The sequence below is a fragment of the Pagrus major genome, chromosome 7, assembly GCF_040436345.1.
Source record: "Pagrus major chromosome 7, Pma_NU_1.0".
Lineage (NCBI taxonomy): Eukaryota > Metazoa > Chordata > Actinopteri > Spariformes > Sparidae > Pagrus > Pagrus major.
This window is the reverse complement of record NC_133221.1, coordinates 1,573,371-1,597,516: the sequence shown is the minus strand read 5'-3', so window position 1 is coordinate 1,597,516 and position 24,146 is coordinate 1,573,371. Positions and strand designations below refer to the sequence as shown.

Sequence of the window (24,146 nt, the reverse complement as noted above, 5' to 3'; positions counted from 1 at the left end):
TTTCTCCTCTGCAAAGCTACTTGTGATGACACTTTTACATGTTTTATCGACTCTAGTAGCATCCAACACCAGTAGATTGCCACCAGTGTCTTTCAGTTGGATTTTGGGAAAATGTGATTGTGATTTTTACTGTTTTCTGACACGTAGTGGACCAAAGCATTAACTGATTAATCACAAACATAATCTCTGGATTGACCGAGGGAAATTATAGCACCAGCTTCCTTAAATTTCTACGGAAGAGTGCGAGGGCCAGGGGTGAGGAAAAACAATGAGTAGGACGTTTTTTTCACTATGCACTTCAAGAAAAAAAGTCTCCTACATTTAGACTTGAAACATCAAACTTCCTCCTGTCGTTTCTTCCTCAGCTCCGGCCCTCAAACTACATCTCAAACATGTTGCATGGACGCAGACAGGCTGTCAGCGATGATTACGGTCCCCGGTAACAGCAGCAGAGTGAGACCTCGTCGCTGCCGCCTCCTCTGTGCTCGCTGCTTTAGGAAACGTGGCCTTAACGCGACTCCGGCGGCTCCGCGGTGGATGAATGACAAACACACGGCTCCAGCCTCCGCCTCCGCCTGTCTGTCAGCCCCCCGCCGCCGCTCCAGCACTGCCCGCGGTCCCCTGAAGCCCGTATCTGAACAACCATGTCCGAGGCAGAACAAGCTCCGGCCTCGGCCCCGGAGGCCGCCGCCGCCGTGGTCCTGGATGCCCTGAACGCCACGGACTCCAACGGGACCGAGGCGCTCAACGCTACGGCTAAATTCGTGGCCACCCCGGAGGGCACGGCGCTGGCGTACGGCAGCCTGGTGTTCATGGCGCTGCTGCCCATCTTCTTCGGAGCCCTGCGGTCCGTCACCTGCTCCAAATCTAAGGTACCTTTCAGCGGCAGCCCCCCCTGAACGCACCTCGGTGATGCGTTCAGTTAGCTTCTACCGGCTAGCTAGCTCAGCTAGACGGCTAGCTAGCGGCTGTTCAGACGATTTAAACGAGTCTCAGACGTTTTTAAATGATATTTATCAACGTGAACACGGAGAACAGCTCCGACTGCGGGTAAATAAACCCGTATATGTGTCAAAGTTGTTGATAAAATCATAAAAATGAAGTGTTTTCCCGTTAAAAAACACGTTGCCGTTAGCAGGAACGTTACAGCTGTTTGCATATTAACGGTTATTCTCAACAACATGATAACGTGACGTCACAGCTCCTCTGGTGCGTTTGAGGCCTGGTGCTTTTAAAGCGTCTAAAATTAAAGTATTATTCTTTCTTTTTCTTGTACTTTCGGTGGCTTGTCCGGTGACGGTCGCTCCTGATGGACTCCGGCTCTTTATTTACACTTCCGGTGTTTACCTGCTGTCTCACTTCTACCTGGATGAGTGAGCAGGACAGGTGTCACCAGGAGAGGCACGTCACACAACCAGGAATACAAACACGACAGCAACAATAAGTTAACACCTGAGTTTATCATGAGATAAAACATGACAGAGGGAGTTAAACTGACGTGTGTGTGTGTGTGTGTGTGTGTGTGTGACGTGTACAGAGGGATTTATTTGCACTCATTTTGGGGTTTTTGCGGACATGCGCAGTGGTGATACCTCCCTCATCCTGTGCAGCTCAGTGTCATGATGACTGGTAGGAAGTGGTGCAGAGTGTACAGACGTGGACAAAAGTTTACATCCACCTGTGAAGAACACGTTCAGGTGCAATATTAGAATATTACATGAGACCAAGCAAAGAAATGGGTTTATAATACAGAAGTGTCGACCCTCTGAAAATGTTTTTTAATATATTTATTCACTCAATACTTGGTCGAGGCTCCTTTTGCATGACTAACTGCATCACTGCGGCGTGGAGGCCGATACCACGGTCCGCAAACCAGTTACTAGTAGTTTTGGCGCTGTGGGCCGGTACCAAGTGCTGCTGGAAGAAGGAAATCGGTCAAACTAAGTACATTTACTCAAGTACTGCACTTGGGTACAATTCCAAGGCGCTTGCACTTAATAATGACTCGTTCCTGTTAAAAAACTTTAACTTTTATTCATTTTATTGTAAATTTTTGAACACCTGTGGCTCAGTGAGCGAGCACGACGGCCAGCAGAGACAGTTTGACAGAAACATGCATCAGTCTGGGTTTGAATCCGGCTCCTGAACTTTGTTGCATGTCATCCTTCCTCTCTCTCTTCCTCTCTCTCTCTTCCTCTCTTCATCCTTCCTCTCTGTCTCTCTGTCAGCCGTCTTTATTATGAATCTTTAATCATTAATCCGTTTCCCTCTCAGAGTTCGATGCTGATTTGTTTCCTGCCTCTGACTCTTGTTGGGTTGATATGATGATGGACCCTGCCTCCAGCCCTCCTCTTTGTCGCCGATCTGATCCCTCTTTCTCCCTGTCTGTCTGTGCACATCTGTCTGTCCATCCATTCTGTCTGTCTGTCCGTCTGTCTGTCCGTCTGTCTGTAGGAGCTCGGAGAAAATGATTACGATTCTGGGTTCAGAGTGAGTATGAGAGCCGCTGGGAGCAGCAAATACACACAATACTCTACACTGTTTACACCACATTAACACACATTAACACTGGGGCTGTGTTTCTGCTAACGCTGAGGGAGGAGGAATCGCTTCAGACGCTGACTTACATGTAAATGTTCACTGTGAAACAACCTGACTTCACTGTTGACTTTTAGCTGAATCACTGTGTGAAAAACTGACAGAATTATCAGCTGAATCTGCAGCTGCTCTCAGCTTCACAGAGCTCATTGTTTATCTGTCAGCACACAACTTTACTGTTCTGGTTCGTTCTGAGCGCTCTCAAGGCGTCGGCTTCAGAGAAAAGCTCCAAAAAGTCGCCCTACGCTACCTGTAACAGACAGACAGACAGACAGACAGACGGTGGAGTTCAAATTTTCACGATTAATTGAAGAAAGGTTTAGTCTGTAAAATGTCAAAAACAAACTGTGAGATCACAAAACCCAGAGACTCTTAATTTACTGTCCTAAAAGACAAAGAAAAGCAGTGAATCCTCACGTTTAAGAAGCTGGAACCAGACGGTGTCCATTAGTTAAGTAGTTTGCATTTGATTTTCTTTTGATTCACCGATCGTTGCAGCTCTATAATCAATACTCTTGCAGACTTTGGGATGTAAAGGCTTTTAATCAGGACCTGCCAGCCGTTTCCTGTCTGACATGTTCTGTACGTACAGTTCAGAGGACTGAAGAACATCAGAGGGTTTTCTCCTCACTTTGTTTAAACCTGCCTCTGACCAAACACAGCGCTCTGTATTGACGCTTCTCCTCTGGCTGTGTGTGTATCTAATGACATGAACTCTGACAGCAGGGACAACATCCTCCATCTGTTAGACACCTACAGCACCGACACACACAGACAAACACACGTCTGCAGGCTTCTTCTGATGTGTTGAGCTTCATTTAAACTGGTCTGCGTGAGGCGTTTGTAGTCTTTAAATTAGTGATCTGACTGAATGATTCCTTTTAACACAGCGTTCAGCAACAAGGATCCTCTCCTCTTCTCTTCCTCCCTCTTCTGTCCTCGTCTCCTCTGTCCTTCTCCTCCTCCTCTTTCCTCTCCTGTCCCATTTTCTCTCTCTGGGGAGAGGATGGAGGAGAATATAGATGGAGGTGACTCTCAGGCTTCTCGCTCAGGGACTTTTTATAAACCTGCTGAAGTCACTCAGTCTCTTTGTGTGTGTTTGGTAGCAGCAGCAGTTCAGATCTGAGTGTAGACGGACAGAACGACAGTGAAGTACTCACCTGATCGTCAGTAGGAACTAAAGCCACATAATTAATGTGAGATCCAGTCAGCTGTCACCTCAGTATCTGTGACCAGTGAGGCTCAGCCTCAGCCTTCAGTGAAGTCTTTACACTGTCCTGTCAGACTCAGACGAGGTTGTACAGCTGAAGTCGCTCCACTGGTTCCTGGAGTATTTGACGACCTGAGAGTGAGCCTCAAAAATCAACTATCTTTCTCAGAATCGCTCTAAAAGTTTGCCTACATACTGTTGCTTTAACTGTAAGGATACACTTAATAATTAAAATGACACCAGTGAACTGAAGCTGTAAACTTCCCATGAAATTTAATAAATATATCATCCAAAGCATTGTTTCCTGCACCGTGTTCCTTTTTAAGAAGAAAATGTTTTCAGTTGTCTGATATCGACAACATGTACACCAACACCCATATATCTCTAACTGTAACCGGTGTGTCAGTCGTAATGAAATCGGTTCATCGCTGCTTGAAGCTGCTGGTGGGAGTTCTGCAGAGTCGTGTTCTTCAGCTTCACTAGTTTGAGCTCATTTCAAAGGTTTTTGGTAGCAGACTTGAACTCGGTGTTGTTTTTGGTTGAACTGGAGTTTTTTGCAAGTGAAGCTACAACATCCGTCTGATTCTCTGTGTTTTCTCTTTGTGTCTCCTCCCAGAATTCATCAGACATGCCGGAGACGATCACCGGTCGAGACGCAGCCAGGTTTCCCATCATCGCCAGCTGCACTCTGTTTGGGCTCTACCTCTTCTTCAAGGTATCTCGGGGTTTCCTCAGCTGTCCTCCAGGGGCCTCATGGAGAAGAACAGATGGCACTGTGATAAAAGCTTCCTCCACACTGACTTTAATGTGTTTTGACGCAGGTATTTTCTCAAGAGTACATCAACCTGCTGCTGTCCGTCTACTTCTTCGGCCTGGGCGTGCTGGCTCTGTCTCACACTATGAGGTACAGCGACGCACCGATGGACGTGTTGTGAAATATGACAGGTTCACTGAGGTTGTCCGTGATGTTCACTTTCTTTTTGTTTCTGTCCCTCAGTCCTCTGATGTCCAGAATCTTTCCAGAGTCTTTCCCAAACAAACAGTACCAGCTGCTCTTCACTCAGGGCTCCGGAGAGTCCAAAGAGGGTGAGACCTGCTGCAACACACCAGTGTTTACCAAGAGGTCAAAGGACCAGTGTGTCATCATCTGAGCTCATCCTGGACATGTAGTCCAATGCACTTTAGTTTGACTCCACTGTTGAACATCGTACCTCCTCACAAACCTCTAAAGCAACAACTTCCAGCCTTGTTGGTCTGTTAAAATGAAGTGATGTGTCTCCTCAGGTAGCTCCTCAGGCTGCTCCAGTAGTTTCTCTCCATGCAGATAGTTTTTGAGTTTTGTTTATAGTGTTCAGTGTTCATGATATTGAACACGTGTGCGTGTTGCTCCGGATCATCTACAGAACACATTGTTGACAGTTTTCATACTGGACTGTTTCTTAAAAGGAACAGTTCACCCAAAAAATGTACTTTCAGCCATCATCTCCTCCTGATGATATAAAGTCAGGCTCAGCCATCATCTCCTCCTGATGATATAAAGTCAGGTTCAGCCATCATCTCCTCCTGATGATATAAAGTCAGGCTCAGCCATCATCTCCTCCTGATGATATAAAGTCAGGCTCAGTCATCATCTCCTCCTGATGATATAAAGTCAGGCTCAGCCATCATCTCCTGATGATATAAAGTCAGGCTCAGTCATCATCTCCTCCTGATGATATAAAGTCAGGCTCAGTCATCATCTCCTCCTGATGATATAAAGTCAGGCTCAGTCATCATCTCCTCCTGATGATATAAAGTCAGGCTCAGCCATCATCTCCTCCTGATGAAATAAAGTCAGGCTCAGCCATCATCTCCTCCTGATGATATAAAGTCAGGCTCAGCCATCATCTCCTCCTGATGATATAAAGTCAGGCTCAGCCATCATCTCCTCCTGATGATATAAAGTCAGGCTCAGCCATCATCTCCTCCTGATGATATAAAGTCAGGCTCAGCCATCATCTCCTCCTGATGATATAAAGTCAGGCTCAGCCATCATCTCCTCCTGATGATATAAAGTCAGGCTCAGCCATCATCTCCTCCTGATGATATAAAGTCAGGCTCAGTCATCATCTCCTCCTGATGATATAAAGTCAGGCTCAGTCATCATCTCCTCCTGATGATATAAAGTCAGGCTCAGCCATCATCTCCTCCTGATGATATAAAGTCAGGCTCAGCCATCATCTCCTGATGATATAAAGTCAGGCTCAGTCATCATCTCCTCCTGATGATATAAAGTCAGGCTCAGTCATCATCTCCTGATGATATAAAGTCAGGCTCAGCCATCGTCTCCTCCTGATGATATAAAGTCAGGCTCAGCCATCATCTCCTCCTGATGATATAAAGTCAGGTGAAGTCTCGTAGTCCACAAAACATTTCTGGAGCTTCACAGTAAAACAGAGTTGCAGCGTTCTGCTGAACACCTGAAGCAGCTGGAGACGATTTAAACATCAGATGTCTCCATACAGCTCGTCTGCTGTGATCACAGTCTGCAGGAGAGAAGAGATCACACAATGATTTGAGAACATGTTATTTACACCCTCGACCTTCTTTTAGTTCAGCAGCTACAAAAAGGGTGTCAATAACGTCTTTTCAAATCAATCTGGGATCTCGGGGCTTCTTGACACGTTGGCACCACAAGCTAACGTGTCAGAGACAACTTTTGTTGTGAATATATGAAAAAAATTGTCTCTGTGGTGGAGGCAGAAACCTCCACGTTTTTTTTTTGTAATTTGGTTGAACCGCCTCTTCAGCCTGACTCATATCTCTCCGTCTCTCTGCAGAAATCGTCAACTATGAGTTTGACACCAAGAACCTGGTGTGTCTGCTCATCAGCAGTGTGGTGGGAGTCTGGTACCTGCTCAAAAAGGTAAAGTCTGACAGGTTAGAGGTTAAAACAAACATGTGACTGTTTCCATGATGTCACAGCACTGGGTAACCAATCACATGAGTTAAACCATGTTTTATGATGCCAGATCAGTCGATTATGTGACATCACAAACAGCAATTATTTTTGTCTGTGTTTTGTGACATCACAGCACTTTATAGTCAATAACCTGTGTGTTTTGTGACATCACAGCACTTTATAGCCAATAACCTGTGTGTTTTGTGACATCACAGCACTGGATAGCCAATAACCTGTTCGGCCTGGCGTTCGCCCTGAACGGAGTGGAGCTGCTTCACCTGAACAACGTCAGTACCGGCTGCATCCTGCTGGGGGGGCTGTTCGTCTACGACGTCTTCTGGGTGAGTTGAGTTTGAACACATTCACATTCAATAAAAACCATCACATGTTCATTATTTAATTAGAAGAATTTGTACTTTTATTTGCCACTGGACATCAGCAGGCTGATTTAAAAAATGGTCTCTAACATCTGTCTGCTCGCCCTCTCACTCTCTCTCCAGGTGTTTGGGACCAACGTCATGGTAACGGTTGCCAAGTCCTTTGAAGCACCAATCAAATGTAAGTATGTGAGACTGAGACAGGTTGTAATGTCTCCAGTAGAGCTGAATGTCATTGTGTCTTCATTGTCCTCAATCTGTTTGTATCATCACGTCTGATGTGTTGTGATTCCTGCTGTGACCGTCTCTCTCTCTCTCTCTCTCTCTCTCTGTCTGTCTCTGTCTCTCTCTCTCTCTCTCTGTCTCTCTCTCTCTCTCTGTCTGTCTCTGTCTCTCTATCTCTCTGTCTGTCTGTCTGTCTCTCTCTCTCTCTCTCTCTCTCTCTGTCTCTCTCTCTCTCTCTGTCTGTCTCTCTATCTCTCTCTGTCTGTCTGTCTCTCTCTCTCTCTGTCTCTCCCTCTCTCTTTGTCTCTCTCTGGTCCAGTGGTCTTTCCTCAGGACTTGTTGGAGAAAGGACTGGGAGCCAGTAACTTCGCCATGCTGGGTCTGGGTGACATCGTCATCCCAGGTATCTTCATCGCTCTGCTGCTGCGCTTCGACGTCAGGTAACGCCCGCCCTCTCTCTTCTTCTTCTGCTGTGGATAACATCTCTTCTTTAATGTTTAACGGTCATGATGAGATCTTCTTTTCACTCTGTCGTATAAAGTTTAAAGTTTTTGAACTCTCCGTCTTCCTGCAGCTTAAAGAAGAACAGCAGGACGTATTTCTACTCCAGTTTCCTGGCCTACATCTTCGGACTGGGCCTCACCATCTTCGTCATGCACACCTTCAAACACGCACAGGTACGAGGCGAGGTCAGAGGTCGTGCAGGTCGTTGTGATGAATTTGGACTGTTTGAACTAAACTGAACTTCCCTCTGCAGCCCGCTCTGCTCTACCTGGTCCCGGCCTGCGTCGGCTTCCCCGTCATCGTAGCGCTGATCAAAGGAGAGCTCACAGAGATGTTCAGGTGAGTAACCATGGCAGCCGCACGTCCTGGTCATCACGTGATGATTCAGAGTTTAGTCTCCAGTTTTTGGGCTGAGAGTGATGAAACGATCTCCACAGGAGACACTTTATTAATTCCAAAACAGACCTGGGATAACAACATCGAGTTAACATCGAACATTTTCTCAAATACCTAAAAACTTCAACACTTTATGTTAAGTTTGTTGGATTTAGAGCTAAATTAATAAGAAGTATTATTACTGCTGGTGTAGTGAAACCTCCCGCTCACATGATTTTGTCTTTTCCATAAAAGTTCCTTCTGCTGTGTGATTGGACAGCAGAATAAACAGCTGAGGCCTCAAAGTGCCTGAAACACAAAGAGACGAACAGAAACAGGCTCAGTGTTACCATCGTGGAAATCTGTCTGCAAGAGAAAATCCTAAATTATTAATAAAGGAGAAGTTAAAATGACCCAAGACAACAAAACATTTTGTGACCAGATGACATTTAAAATCTACACTGAGCTGTGACTCTGTTGGTAAGTTGATGTGGACTTTGACACAAGATTGCATCACTACATTTAGTTTGTAGTGTTCAGTGTGCAGTCTGTAGTCTTACAGTCTATAATATGTTCAGTAAATACTGAAGGTGTCACCAGTTTGATTCTAGAATGAAAATCAGTTGAATTGAGCTTCTTGTTTCTATCATCAAAATGAAAATCAGGACCAGAGACTCTCCTGTGTGATGACGACGATCAGCTGACTCTGACAGCGTCACACATGTTGGTTTATTTTCTGTTTCAGAGATCCTTTACTGATTTGTTTGTGCAGAGGCTTCACTCTGGACAGATAAGAGAAACTGAACTTTGTAACCAAGTTCAAGAAACTGAAACAAGTCCAGTTGCCTACGATACAGCACCTAGATTTGTAACAAACTGAGTTTCTGACTTGTGGTTTTTATTGTTGAATCACTGAAGGCTGTGATTAGTTGTTGTTGTTAAATACGTCTATCTTTTTAAAAAAAGTTTTCAGGACATTAAACCAACGATCTGTAGATCTTTACTGACACAGAGGAGGTAGTGTAACGATGGCAGAGCCGGCAGTGCTGAAAACAAAATGTTTAAATTGAAATGAGTGAAGAGAATCGTGACGCTCTTTATTTACTGTCCGTCTGTCTCATCTCTTCATCCTCCTCATCACTGAGACGTCTGTGATCGACAGCCGCTCACCTCTTCCTCCAGCCTCACCTTCCTCAGTCTGTCCTCCTCCTTCTCCATCTCTTCTCCTCCTCTGCTCCGTCACTTCATCCTCTTCTGTCTCATCTTCACTCCTCTCGTCCTCTCCTCCCTCCCTCCCTCCCTCCCTCCCTCTCGTTCCTCAGATATTTAAGCAGAAGTTTTCTGTAACTTTAAAGTTTAAGACACAAACTTACGACAGTCTCTCTCTCTCTGTCTTTCCTTCCTCTGTCTCTCCTCCCCTCTCTATGACAATTTATTTTCATTTTATCTTTTCTTTTTCTGATTTTCTCCTCCATCACCTCTCCTCCTCCTCCTCCCTCCGTCTCCCCCGTGGTTAGCTATGAGTCGTCAGAGGAAGTTCTCCCCGCCTCTCCCAGGCTCACTTCCTTCCCAACTGTCAGCGGTTCGCCCGCCAGCCTGGCTAGCTCCATGGATGCCATCTCTATGGCGACAGGCTCCTCCCCCCGCCGCCGCCGGCTACAGCCCACGCCCCACATGTAGAGGCCCCGCCCCTTTCTCTTTACTCTCCCTCTCCTGTCTCACCTGGGCAGGTAATCAGCCCATTAACAAGACGAGTGCTGTCATCCATCCATCCGTCTGTGTGTCACAAACAGCTCTGACCACCTCTCCATCAGCTTTGTCTCGTCCACATGAACAAAATATGTCAGTATTTATAATATATGTAATGATCTCTGCAGCCTGCAGGACAGCAGCTGTATGTTTTTGGAGATTGTAGCCATGTCGCCTTCTGCATCTGTCATGACTCTGATTGAACTAAACTTCTTCACGTCACTCCTGCAACAAGTCACAGTGAGTCAGGGCGACACGTCTGAACTGAGGAAACACCTGGTCAAACATCTAATATATCTAATAGCTGGAGAGTGGAGCGTGTTCGACAGCATGAAAGCTAGCTGACGTTAGCACGTGTGCAGACAGCGCTGTGCTCACCGAGAGATAATCTCTATACGCGTGATCAACGTCTTTGTTAACATATTTAATTAATTAGTTTGTAGGAGAAGTGCTGTTGTTGGCTAAAACTCAGCCCCTGACTACATCCGAAAGTCTTTACTAACATGGTGTTTAGCCTCTAAAACAGTTTTTGTAGTTTCAGAAACCTTAGTATGAAACCAATTGTATTTGAATTACATAATATTTACGGGGAAATATTAATCCAGCGAGCGCTGCTGTAGTGACGACAACAGAGCTAAAATGCTGGTGTTGGACCAGGCAGACGAGACGCTGCAACGGCACATTACTGCTCTCTGCTGTTTGTTACTGATGCTCCTTTTCAGTTTCATGTTTAGATGTTTGAAATGTAGAAGCTGGTGGAGTATCAGCACAGTATTGGACAATATTGAGTCCAGATATCCAGGTTGAGTAAAGTACACAGAGTAAAAACAGTTTCTCCAGCTGCTGCCAGGTCTTTGAACAGCTTTGCTTCCTCATTTGAAGCAAAGCTGCTCTTATTATTATTTTTTTTTTTTACATCTGAGGTGACTTTGCTTATTTCAGAGAGAGTAACGTACAGAAAAAGTAGCTTCGGTTACCTGTAGAGGTTCAACTGTGAATGTTACTCCACCCTGTTATTGACACTGACACACCTGGTCGCTGTGTTGATTTGCTGATCAGGAGCCGAACTGCATCTACACCAATATTCAGTTAATCAGAGGAACAATTGATTATTTGTAGTGAATATTCTGCTGAACATGAAAACATTTGTTTCCCTCCTCTGTCTTTCTCTCTCCTCCTCTGCAGGTACGAGGAGACGCCTCCTGAGGATGAGGACGCTAAAGAGGACTCGTCAGAATCGGATAAAAAGGACCAATAGCATCCGTCGCTGCCTCTCCCTGCCCCTCCCCCAAACACTTTCATCAGCCTGCTGCCACCACATTTCACTGAAGCCCCTCCCACTCCCCCCTCTCCAGCTTCCTGTTTGTCGCCGGGGGAAACGGGGCCCATGTAGCCAGTGTTTGTCTCCAGTAACCATGGGAACGGCCGCTGGTCTCCGTGGTAGCGGTGGTGGTGTTTCTGATTAAAGGTTGTTTCGTTACAACAGTTCAGACTCGGTGCCTACCATGATCCTCTCTGTCTCCGCTGCTCTCACACAGGAACACGACGCGTCTGCGGCGACCGTCAGTCGTCTTTGTCCAGCAATACGTTTGGGAACACGTGTAGAAAACACTGAACACGTGAAACCAGCCGCGGCGGCGTCGCTTCTGATCTTCTTGTGTGTTTGCAGCTCGCTGGCTCAGATAGACCAGGAAGACGTTCAGCTCCACTCTTTAAGCCTTTAAAAGCCTCAAAAGTGGAAAAATCACGGTACATGAACCGATCTGTTTGAACTTCCTGTCTTTAAAGCCTCCGAACAAAGAACCACAACTCTCATTGGTTGAATTCATCCAGCTGTGGTTCTTTGTCTCTGGGTTTCTTCACTTCCTGGTTTATTTGGCGCCGGGCCGACGCTCACTCTGCCTTCTGCTTTCTTACATCAGCATTTTCTGTTGGTTTAGTTTTGTTTTACTTTGTTTGACTTATTTCTTGTAAAAAGGCCAGAATTTTAAGATGGAGACAGTTGTTCATCACCACCTCGTCTACAGACCGACTGTTTCCTCGCCGCTAACCAGGAGATAAATCTCTCTTCACTGACGGTTCATAATAACTGTGTTATTCCTGAAAGGCGGCTCAGGTGTGAATGTTTTAGAGTTCATTATGATCTAAAGGTTAAAATTGTCAACAACTGTAGTTTTAATCAAAGGGACCAAATGTTTCCCGGACCTCAGCTCCAGTCTGTCGGTTCTGTTCCACCTGCCTGTTCACCTGTTGTCGCTCTTAAAGTTCTGGCCTGTGAGGAGTAAAGGGAGGAGGAGGCAGACTGAACCTCCTCTGCTGAATATCTCCAGTCCTCATTCTCAGATCTTATTGGTGGAAAGGCTGCGAGGAGGAGGGGCCCTGTGGCCTCGTCATCCAATCAGCTCTGAGGATGAACCACTTTTTTCCACACGCGTTCTCGGACTGATCTGATCCGGTTTGAACGTTTTCACGTTCCCCTTCAACGATCGACATTAGATTATCTGCGAATTACATAAAATAATAAACCGTTTTGTTGTTAGAGCTTCTCCAGTGTCAGGGTTTGGTGCTTTTCTCTGTTAAACTTGAATTATTTTGTGTTTGGTCAGACAACAAAACAAACGATTGACCAAAAGATTCATCAAGAAAATATTAAGATAAGAAAATTGAACTTACACAACAGTTTTGTCTCGTGGCAAAGTTCATTATTATCCTGAAATTCTGGGAAGAATCGAGTCTGTATAAAAATATTTGAGTTTCAAAATGTAAGTAACAAAAATGAGCTCCTGCTCCTTTGTTTGGTTTAAATAAATGTACGATCATGTCAGAAGCTGATTTTTGTCTGTGGACATTCAGTGTCTTAATACAGATGTGACAGAATCACTTTGGCTGTGTGACTGAGTTCTAAGATTCAGCTCAGAAACTGCAGGAAAATATCAGGATTTGTTGGAAAACTCAAATTTTGGTATTAAAGAGCTTCTTCAGCAATCGAGTATCACACTTCAGACAAGTGTGGCAGCTCACAGGAGAGGGTTCGAAAAGGAAAAGTCAAAGAGAGATATCCCGACGAGTACTCAAGCTCCAAAAATCTTTAATGGGAAATACATTTCCCATGATGCAACTTGATGGAAGACATTATACAGCTGTTTTCTCAGGCTGAGCTCGACTACCCATCACAAGCAAACTGACTTTGATGTCTAAAGTTGCTGGAGTGGCTCTTTTTTAAAGTGAATTTCTACAGCAGAGTTGAGTTTTTGTATAAAAATCAGAATTTCAAAACAAGAGTTTGAATTTAATTGTAGTTATTCATCACAAAAGTACCTTTTTATTATTTGATTTGTATTTGATGGCATTCTGGGAAGTATTTTTTATTTAGGTGCAAAAATCAGAACGTGTCCATTCTGACGTCGTGTTCTCAGATTGAAGTTAACTGGAAAACAGATCTTTTTAAGTTTTTGGACGTTTGAGTAAAAGCTGCTCTGACTGGACGTATTCAGCCTCGCATTATTATTCTCGATGTTATTGATGTTGATGCTTTATTAAGAGATGCACAGTTTTGTATTTTGATGTAAAAAATAAAACTAGACGTATCCTGCTCATATTCAGCTCAGTGAAGTTCAGTAGCCCCTCATCATTTTAAATATAATGTACCTGAAATGGTTTTTTCTTTTTTCTTTCTCTCTCTGATTGCATTTGTGCAGGAGGTCGTTTCACGGCCCCGACTGTAACTATTTTATTTGCAATAAAGTTTTTGGGTGTTTTGATCACCGTATAGAAGCATAACTCCGAGTCAGGCTGCTTCTTTGATGCACACATCGCTGTTTCCATCTTCATTCTTAGCTGCAGTTTGGAGATGTTTTATGCTTTTCAAATGTACCTTTACTATAACTAAACAACTCAGAGTAACACGACTGACAAAAGACATTTTTGTTATATGTCATCCTGGTTAATGGTTGTTATATAATGTTATATAAAGATGTAAGTAAAGGCAGTCCACACTTACATATTTGAGCCTCCCAAAAAATAATTCTAATCTTAATTTATTAATTAATGTGATATTCAAACTGCTGAATACAACATTTTGAGATTACACTTGAGAATTCAAAATTATTTTCTTTAAGTAAACAAACAATAAATATGTGGAACAAATTATCCAGTCAGTCAAATTCTGATTTAAGATTCAATCAAATTCAAAGAGTCAAACACCAGAATTCAAACCTGAATATAATTTTTTACCCCAAATGATCAATTCAGCCTGAACCGGACTTCTACCAGCTGTTATAACAATTACAGAAAAATATCACATTATTACATCCTATTACAACTATTTTTTAAGTCTTTTAATCAAAGAGCAGCATAAAAGAGCGTTGAACCATTTTCACATTCCCACCACCCGCTCCACCTCATCAGGCCTCTGGTACTGCCCGGTTCACACTGGTAACAGAACTCATCTCAGGGTCGTCTCGATTCAAATTATAATTTTCTAGTTTAACAGGACGACTGAATCAGACGGCCGAGGAAAGATGAAGCTGATGATTTCCATGGAAGAAATGTTGAAGAAAAGTTCTCCTGCGGGCGATAAAGAGACAAACACATCCCGACACAGTCGACCTGATGTTGTTACAATATTACCAACAATATTATGTATTTCTTACTTGTTTATTTGTTTGTTTGTTTGTTTGTTTGTGTAGCATGTTGAATGAGGTTTCCTGTCAGATTTCTGTGCTGTTCACCTGTTTTATTCTGAGAAAACACCAAAGTGTTGTTATAATTGCCACTGACAGATTAGACGTTCTTTTATTCATTTATTTGTTGTTTATATACTAAATCATTTAGCAGTTTAGGGGATAAATCAAGGTTTTTTTTTAACAAACTTTATTTCAAACAGATGAAAACAACAGAAATGAAAAAATGGATTGATCGAAATCTTTATTTCGAACATGTACTTTTAAAAAAGACCATAAACAAACAAACCAACAAAGGAATAGCACATAAGAAAAGAAAACAGGCACTTCTAATTACGTGTTCGAAAGGAGCAGGAAGAAATGTGAATTTACAGTATCTAATCCCAACTCCTCTCCATTAATCTTTAGATAATATTTTATTTTTTATATATATATTTATAATTTATAGTCAAATATGTCCTGCAAAATATCATTTAATTTATCAACCATTTGTCTCATGTATTATAACTAATATATAGATAAATAATATAAATATTCTATAAACATGTTCTACTCCCATAATTAATTATAAGTGTTCATAATTATAATAAGTATGTATTCTCCAGCATCCACTAACCTCTCAACATACATATCTACATAGTTACATATATATATACTTACATTCCTATCTGCAAACAAAAACAGAGTAAATAAATAAAGAGGTGAGTTAAAGTAAGCAGAATAAATTAAAAATCTGAAACATATTTAATCTATTGTTTTGATATTTGCTGATATTGTTTTGAGAAAGAACTCGTTGACACATATTTTTTGATTTCCTTCATAAATACAAGAAATTGAGTTTTTGTTTGTAAATGTACATTTCTGAATGTGGAATTCGTCAAAAAGTAAAATTATGTGAATAAAAATCTTTCTTAAAATAAATTCGTGACATTTATTCTGAAAAATAAATGAAAACCCGGAAGTACGCGCAAACTTCCGGTTACCGGCGAAGGAGGCGGAACAAAACAGTCTCGAGACTCCGCTCGAGCTCTGTTAGCTCCGCTAGCTCTGTTAGCTTCTTCAGCCTGTTTCAGCCTGTCGGTGTAAAATGGGGGAAGCAGACGTGACGCTGAATCAGACCGACGAGAAGCCTCCGGACGCGGCGCTGGTTCCCGGGGAGGACTCGGTGGTGTGGAGCCACGAGGTGGAGGTCTGTCTGTTTCACGCGATGATCGGACACAAGCCCGTCGGTAAGAGGCAGCTAACGTTTATTAGCATGTTAGCCGCTGGAGCCGCTAACTGCTACACACTCCGCTAACTGCTACACACTCCGCTAACTGCTACACACTCCGACCCGTTTAACCCGCCGTGTCCCGGACTGGAGGTCCCGGACGCGTCCGAGGGGTCCGTCTAATTACTGGACGCCAGTTTGACTTCTTCTGTTTTTCTTCCGCTAGTTTTTCTAATTTTGTCCAAAAATAAAATAGTTTGAGCTGAAAACAAACCCGATCAGAGACAGATCAGCCTCAGCTGCAGTGAAATCCGACCAGAGCTTAAAATAAGACACTGAGATTATATTTAAAGTTTCATTTCCCCCAAAAATAAACTTAAACTCCAGGTGTCAAGGTGCAGGTCTGTGCCGCGTTCAGGGGTCATGGGAAATGTAAAGATTCACATCAACATCGAGTTAAAATAACCAGTGTGCATTCTGTGTTTACACGGTGCAGTCCAAAAGTCTGACACCACGTTTAAAATCTGTAATATCGTCACATAAACCTGGAATTAATCAGAAATGATCAGATTCAGAAGGTACGCGAAGTTATTCAGTGTCTAATCGTGATTGGACTAAAGGCTTGTCAGGGGTCAGTGCTGGAGCTCAGTTGTATCCAAAGCCAAAGTGATCACACCATCAGTGGATCAACACATGAAGCTCAGTTCACTGAGAGATGGAAAACACTTCACCACAGATACTGAATTTATTGAATAATCAATCAGCAGTCGTCCTGTCAGAAGGCTGTCCTGTAGTGCCTCAGAGGACGGGGAGACGTTTCTGAACCACTTCTCAGGAGGGAAACAAGGACAAACACTTGAGTTGGGCTCAGAAATACAATAAAAAGAGTGTATTTACTGATGAATCCCAGTGATGGATCAGTGTCAGTAACAGGAGGGTGTATGTAAGGAGGCGGACAGGAGACAGAACGACCCCACAGTGTTTCAAAGCCACAGTGAAACATGGTGCTGGAAGATGTTTTCAGACTCCTGCACAGGACTGACTCCACCCTGACCGAGCAGAAGCACCACTCCATCCTTCAGAGACGTGCTCCACCCTCTGGTTCGATGTTTGTGGAGCCCAAACGCACCTCAAAGACCAGAGAAGACCGAGGAGTCCTGACTGTCCTGGACTGTCCTCCACAGTCACCGGACCTCAACACCATTCAACATTTATGGGGGCACTTGGAGACAAAGAAAGCCAAACAAGAAGCTTTGTGGAACCCTGTCACATCATGCTGGGGTAACATGAGTCAGCAGGTTCTACACTCACTTGTGGAGTCCATGCAGCTCGAGTGCATGAAGGAGGACAAACCAGATACTGAGATATTCTGACATTCATGGACATTTTTCAAAGATTCAACTTTTCACTCAAACTGATAAAACTGATATTATTATTTGTATTGAACATTTGAAACAAATAGAAAATAAATATTTATATATTTTGACTCGAGGTCTCAGACTTTATGTCCTCACTGTTCTTCAACATCTTCAGGTGTAGCTTTGTTTTATCTGTAACTGTCTGGACGATAATCAGATAATCATCTGAATTGTCTCTGTATCGGTTTATTTTTTATGTCAGATAGCCTATAAAATACACCAATTAAAACAAATGAGCTACTTTGGCTCTGATGCAACATCCTGCCAGTAACACTGTCTGATTGATAACACGTCACAATTAATAGTCTATAAACAATAAAATAATCTCAATCTGCAACGTAACTAAAGTTATCAAATAAATGTAGTGGAGGGGAAGTATGAAGTAGCAGAGAAGTACCTGAAAATTGTACTCAAGAACAGTACTTGAGTAAATTTTACTTTAATTTTGTCACTGTTTGTTTTTAGTGCAAATGAATATCGGTCCCAAATATTGTTTTTCACACACCTCGATTTTAAAAACCGCTGCTGAACAAGTCGTATCAGTCGACCCCTAATTGTCTCATTTGTATTAAATTCTGCTTCTACCATTGTTTATTAGGTGCTGTATAAATAAAGTTTATTATTATTTATTACACTGTATAGAGCGAGTGTGTAACTGTGTGTGTGTCTCTTCAGGAGTGAACCGTCACTTCCACATGATCTGTATCAGAGACAAGTTCAGTCAGAACATCGGCCGGCAGGTTTCCTCCTCCGTCATCTGGGACCATCTGGGAACCATGTACGACATGCAGGCTCTGGTGAGGACACACACACACACACACACACACACACACACACACACACGAGCTGACTGTGTTCATCACTTGTGAAACCTTTGGTATGTGACTTAGGTGTGTGTGTGTGTGTGTGTGTGTGTGTGTGTGTGTGTGATGCAGCACGAGTCGGAGATCCTGCCGTTTCCAAACTCAGAGAAGAGCTTCTCTCTGCCTGATGACATCATCCAGGAGGTTAAAGAAGGTGAGAGCGTGATCTCTGTTGGGATGATAATGTGGCTCTCTCTCTGTAGATTACCCACAGTTCCTTGCAGTTATTTAAACATTTTACACGCTGGGATGTGACGACATGATGGGATGTGAGGACATGATGGGATGTGACGACATGATGGGATGTGAGGACATGATGGGATGTGAGGACATGATGGGATGTGAGGACATGATGGGATGTGAGGACATGATGTGATGTGAGGACATGATGTGATGTGACGACATCATGTGAGGACATGATGTGACGCCTCCACTAGAACATGATCTTCTTCTGTTCTCTGCAGCTTCACTCACTTCTTCTGTTTATCTCATAGACCACCATGTAAAGCTCTGGTCTCGTCTCGTAGCTACTGTTAGCATGCTAACATTCAGAGCTAACATAGTAAACATGGTAAACATTATGCCTACTAAACATCAGCATGTTAGCATGCTGCCGTTAGCATTTAGCTCAACGCATGTGTAAGTACGGCCTCACAGGAAGTGTTTCTCATGGAACAGACTGTCTCTGTCAGTCAGCGTGCAGCTGTTTACATCACACAGATCAGCTGCTGTTTACGTGTTATTAATGTCAACTTATTAATGGTGTCTGTAATAACTTATCAAGCCTCCCGGAGTGCCCATGAACTCAGCAGCTTCACTGATAGAATCAAAAGGGTCAGTCAATACAAACAGTGCTGAGCCTACATGTAAACACAGCTCTGTTCAGTACATTTCTCCCGTAAGTCGTCCTGCTGCCGAGGACAGAGACAGGTGGGTGAAGGTGGAGTCACATTTGATTTGGATTCCCAGTTAGTGTCGATACAAACACCGACAGTCAACGACGTCTGAAATGTTTAAATTCTGCTCATTGATGCTTTGAAGGCACAAACACTTCTCTGGACGTTTCTCTCTCAGGGAAGCTGGGCTCAGAGGAGGACAGCAAAGAGGAGTTCAGGATGGAGAGAGAACCTCCGGCTACACATGAAGAAGGTACCGTCTCTGTTCACGGTGCTCAGACGCAGCGGTTCTTTGTCTGTCCTGTCATTTCTGTCACACTGTCAACTTAAAGATAAGTTTTTACAGTATGATGTCTGCGTCGTGTATCGCAGCATGCTAACTAACTAGCCCTGACCTGCTCCAGTGCTAGTGGTGTAAACACCGACACTCCCCTGGAGTCCCCGGTACTCAGAGCTCTCATTCTAGACCACTACTTACAAGGCTAACTGAGCTAACTAGCTAATGTAAGCTACAGTACAGAACTTAATCTAGCAACATGCTGCCTCCTATTTGTTTTTAGTATGAGTTCGACACATATTACACCTTTAAACTGCCCTGTGTCACTTTGCTGTGAACAGATTTTCTGTCTGTTAAATAAAACATTGAATCAAATCGTAACCTTAAAATCAAAAGTCAGATCGAATCAGGGATGTGCAGAGTCGTGAGACCGGACAGGAAGCCGTCTTTGAAAACATCGTGCCGTCGTTTACCTCCGCTGCCTTGTAGACATGAAGCTTTTCTGTTTTAATCAGGGCTGTCAGATATCAGTTTCACTACATGATTATTGTGGCCGAACAAATTTGCAATAATATCTTATCATGAAACAAATTAACGATAATATCATCATCGTTAATTAGTTCAGCCTCAGTATTCTGTAGAAATTTGGGGAAAAATGCAATTCAATCTAATTTTATCTTTTATCTTTACTGTGAGTTTCGTCTCTTGGTTCTGTGACCACAACTGTAAAACAACAACAACAACAACAATGACTATCAACGACTCAGTTTCTAGTGAAACAGCAACCAGATGAACTCATGAACCAAAGATGCAACAGGTCCAACTGTGTTATTAACATGATATGATGTGACGTACAGTTTGTATGACTCATTTCCTGTCGCTCTCTCTCGCTCTCTCTCTCCAGGCAGTAACTCCTCGGTGAAGATGTCGGAGCGAACGAGCAGCAGTCGGGACAAGGAGAGAGAGCGAGACAAAGAGAAGGGAGGCAGCGAGGGAGGAGCAGCGGGAGGAGGAGGAGGAGGGAAGGAGGCGGAGAAGAGGAAGAGGAGTCGAACGGCCGACAAACTGCTGTCGTCTTCCAACCCGGCGAGTCCGGGAGGCGCCAAGAGGAGACGCACCTGAGAGACGGACAGAGCGAGCGAGAGAGAGAGAGAGAGAGACATAGTGTGTGTGTGGAGGAGAGAGAGAGGGAGGAGGAGGAGGAGGAGAAGCTGCCGTCACAGGAATCAAACCTGCGAGTTTTGTGTGGATGAGGTCGAGGAGGCGCTTCATGCTGCCTCGTGTGAGCTGCTTCATCTCAGCGCAGTCGTCATCATGTGATCCCAGCGGCAGGAAGTGACATCACTGCCGCCGCAGCCGGAGGACACGACAGACACGATCCTGAGTGTCACCTGATGTCCGACCACAACGTCGTCCAGATCTCTTTATCTTTTCATTATTGTGTTGTATTAGAAGGTTACAGTGTGTCCCGCCTAACGTTTTAAAACCATCCTGTGTTTTATATAAAGTGTAATTTATCATCTCATCGCTCGCCGTCAGACTCATGATGGCCACCTTGAAGAAGAAAGGGTAACGATCGATGCAGCAGAACCAGAGATATCGCCATTTTTATTCCCTTTTCTTGTCGAAACCTGGGGGCCTACATTACCCACAATGCAACTCCACCACGGACAATCCGATCCGAGGTTTGTGTGTTATGCTAGTAGCAGCTAATGTAGCCTGCGGCAGAGATGAGGAGCAGCTACAGACGTCTGCTCGGCTAACGTCTTCGTTTCAGTTTCAAACGTGTCGTCTTCGGCCGACGCCGACTCGAGCGACATCACTCGAGGCCGTCTGACAGACTTCACACAGCTCCTGGAGACACTGAAGGATTTATACCACTGTTAAAATATACGTATGCAGTTGAACTCTGAGGTGTAAAATCTGAGCGGAGCCTGATCGCAGACAGACTCGTCCTGTTCTGGACATCAGATGTAATTAAAGGAAAAAGCTGAAAGGTTGAAAACACGACGTGTCACAACAGACGAGCCGTATCATCAGGAAAACTACGGTTCAGCTGGTGTTTCTAGCAGCGAGTCTCTGTTAGCGTTGAAACAAGTGCTGCCGTCACAGCCTGGTAGCAAGTGTCGCGTGCGCAAGTATGTCGGCCATCTTGGACAGCCAGATACGGCAGTACAGCTCGGACAAACCTCATACAGACCTGCAGTGAAAGTGACGGTGTGACGGAAAAAGAACATAGTAGAAGAAGCATTAAATAGGATATGATATTAAATTTACACGAGTGAGATTGAAAACTAAAATAAACTAGATATGTTATTTTTGTTTGTTTAATGGGCAGTAGTGGAGATCTTAACGTCTTTCTCGTTTGTTCTCGTAGAAGATTTGCAAATATAATCATAAATATAAACTAACTTTTCTCTTTTACTGCAGTTTTTTTTATTATTTGTGTTTTATTGAACAGGGACGATGCAGTTTATCTGGATCCAGTATAAAGAATGTAACTGACGCGCTGCACCGACAGGTTGTTGTTATTGGTCATTTTCAGCTCTTGTCCCTGGTTGGGTTTTTACATGTAAGACATAAAACATCCAGTATCATAAAGTCACAGTACAATAAACTATAAATACAACAATACATCAACACACACACACAACCTGCATCACACTACAATAAGCTAAACATGAGTACGGCTCCGGTTTTCTTTCAGCCTGCAGTTAACTTTTGTTGTCAGAGATTTTATTTCTGAAGCGAGTTTGTTTTCAGCTGATTGTCCCTGTTTCGATCCACTGTGGTGTGTTACAGTCGCTCCTCGTCCCTCTGTCTGTGGATGCTTCTGGAAGGAGGCTCTCAGGGTTCCCATGTGTCCTGGAAAACCTGGAAAACAGTTGACCAGTTTTCCAGTCATGGAAAATGAGATTTTGAGACATTATATAAACTCCCCAAAACTACACAATGCAGTCTGGTATTAGTATTATACTGTACAATATTATAAAAAATATAGATTTTTCTTAAACGTATTTTATCTTTGGTATATTTACTGTTGCTCTTCATGGAAGCCGTGGTGACTGGTGTTCAGGCAGTCGTGATGAAACACTGTAGTTCACAAGAGAAATGTCGGTGGGGTTATAAATTAATTAAGGAACATAAAAGTGTGGCCGCGGTCCCTGCCGGTCATAACAGCTGGTCCCTGCCGGTCGTAACAGCTGGTCCCTGTCGGTCGTAACAGCTGGTCCCTGTCGGTCGTAACAGCTGGGCCGACTCTGAAAAGGATCTCTAGAGAAGAGTGACCCCTGGCTCTGTCACATTTAAAGACTCTGTATGTGGTTTGTCCAAGTCGTGTTGCCGTACCTGTCTGTCCAAGATGGCGGACGTACTCGTGCATGTGCCCCTCACATCGGTAACGACACCTGTCACCTCCCCTTCATGTAAAACAACTCGTTAAATCTGTTGTTACTTCCAGAGAAGCTCAGTTAGAGAAGAAGTCTCAGACCGCCGCTCTCAGCAGGAAGACGAACATTGTTTTATTGCATTAATGGTGCTTCTTTGTTTTAATTTCTTTGTACTTCATCAGGTGAATGTGGAGCAGGAGGTCCGGTGTGATTGAGACTAGAGTTCAGACTCGGTTCATCTTGAAGTCCGAGCAGCTGAACAGTTAGAACCAGAACAGAACCTCTGCTGAACAGAACCTCTGCTGAACGTGAAGCCGCGACATGTTTTTGTCTTCTGACTGTTCAACAGAACGCAATAAATCTCAACGTCTCCACGATGAACGTGAACACAGTTTCAGCTTCAGCGTGAGGAGTCGAGCAGGAAGTGCTGAACAGGGAATCAGCTGATTGGTTGAATCAAATGTTCCCTTTAACTTCTCAACGACGTGTTAATTTATTGATGTTCAGTGAGGCTGATCAGCTGTTTGTGTCATTAAAGATGAACTCAGATCAGAAATGTCTCCTCTTCTTCTTCCCCAGCAGTGGAAAGTAACTAAGTACATTTACTTAATTACTGGTACTGAGTTCTTCAATTTGGTGCTTCTTCCTACGTCTGCTGCATTTTCCAGATTTAGTGACGTTTTAAAGATTTTACGATGACTTATTGATCATTTATTTACACATTAATGCATCAGTGGTAGTAAATCAATAATGTAATATAGACAGTAAGGTAACTTCCTTGACTGGGCTCTTCTACATAAGGATTACTTTAACTTTTGATACTTTGTTTTAATGTGAATATTTCTGGACTTTCTGTTACTGTAACTTTATGGCTGTAAATGAATGAATAGTACTCGAGCAAAAGTATCGAGTATCGATATTAAATGTACTTAAGAATAAATTGTAATTTTCTGACAATAAATGTACTCGAGTATCCAGTGGCAGAATGTAACTAAGTACATTTACTTAAGCACTGTACTTAATTTTGAGGTACTTGTGCTTAACTTGAGTTTTTCCCTTTTCTGTTACTTTATTCTTCCTCTCTACATTTTGAAGGCAAATATTGTACTTTTACTTGATCACTTTAGTTACTAGTTACTTTACAGATTACATGCTGCATCAGAGACAAAGTCGTCCCATAGTGTTCAGTTATACTGTGTGTACATGTAAATATATGTATAATTTACTTGTACTCGTACTTTTGATACTTAAGTTCATTTGATATCAGATATTTTAACACTTTTACTCGAGTATGACCTTTGGAGACCTTTTACAACTCTGGTCAGAGTTTGTTCTTTGTTTTATTTACAGAACATGATGAAGACAATTTGTATGATGGAGAACAGCATATGGATAAAATGAGGTAAACATATTGATATTGAGAAATAAAGTC

General features: G+C 43.3%; 2 protein-coding genes across 3 annotated transcripts; both read left to right on the top strand.

The window, feature by feature from the left end:
• The first annotated feature begins 525 nt into the window (after positions 1-525).
• Positions 526-13,759, top strand: hm13 (histocompatibility (minor) 13). 2 transcript variants are annotated; one of them, XM_073469803.1, is made up of 11 exons: positions 526-872; positions 4,425-4,523; positions 4,630-4,712; positions 4,806-4,894; positions 6,628-6,713; positions 6,965-7,090; positions 7,250-7,307; positions 7,671-7,791; positions 7,926-8,028; positions 8,109-8,194; positions 11,165-13,759. In XM_073469803.1, the coding sequence occupies exons 1-11, from the start codon at positions 645-647 to the stop codon at positions 11,235-11,237; spliced, it is 1,152 nt and encodes a 383-aa protein (XP_073325904.1). In that variant the 5' UTR covers positions 526-644; the 3' UTR covers positions 11,238-13,759. The 2 variants fall into 2 exon arrangements, with proteins under 2 accessions (XP_073325904.1, XP_073325905.1); XM_073469804.1 differs by lacking the exon at positions 11,165-13,759 and adding an exon at positions 9,748-9,925 and having other exon boundaries at positions 559-872.
• Positions 13,760-15,655: 1,896 nt separating this feature from the next.
• mrgbp (MRG/MORF4L binding protein) lies at positions 15,656-21,749 on the top strand. Its single transcript, XM_073470554.1, has 5 exons — positions 15,656-15,890; positions 17,965-18,086; positions 18,225-18,306; positions 19,227-19,301; positions 20,230-21,749. The coding sequence occupies exons 1-5, from the start codon at positions 15,749-15,751 to the stop codon at positions 20,445-20,447; spliced, it is 639 nt and encodes a 212-aa protein (XP_073326655.1). The 5' UTR covers positions 15,656-15,748; the 3' UTR covers positions 20,448-21,749.
• Positions 21,750-24,146: the final 2,397 nt, after the last annotated feature.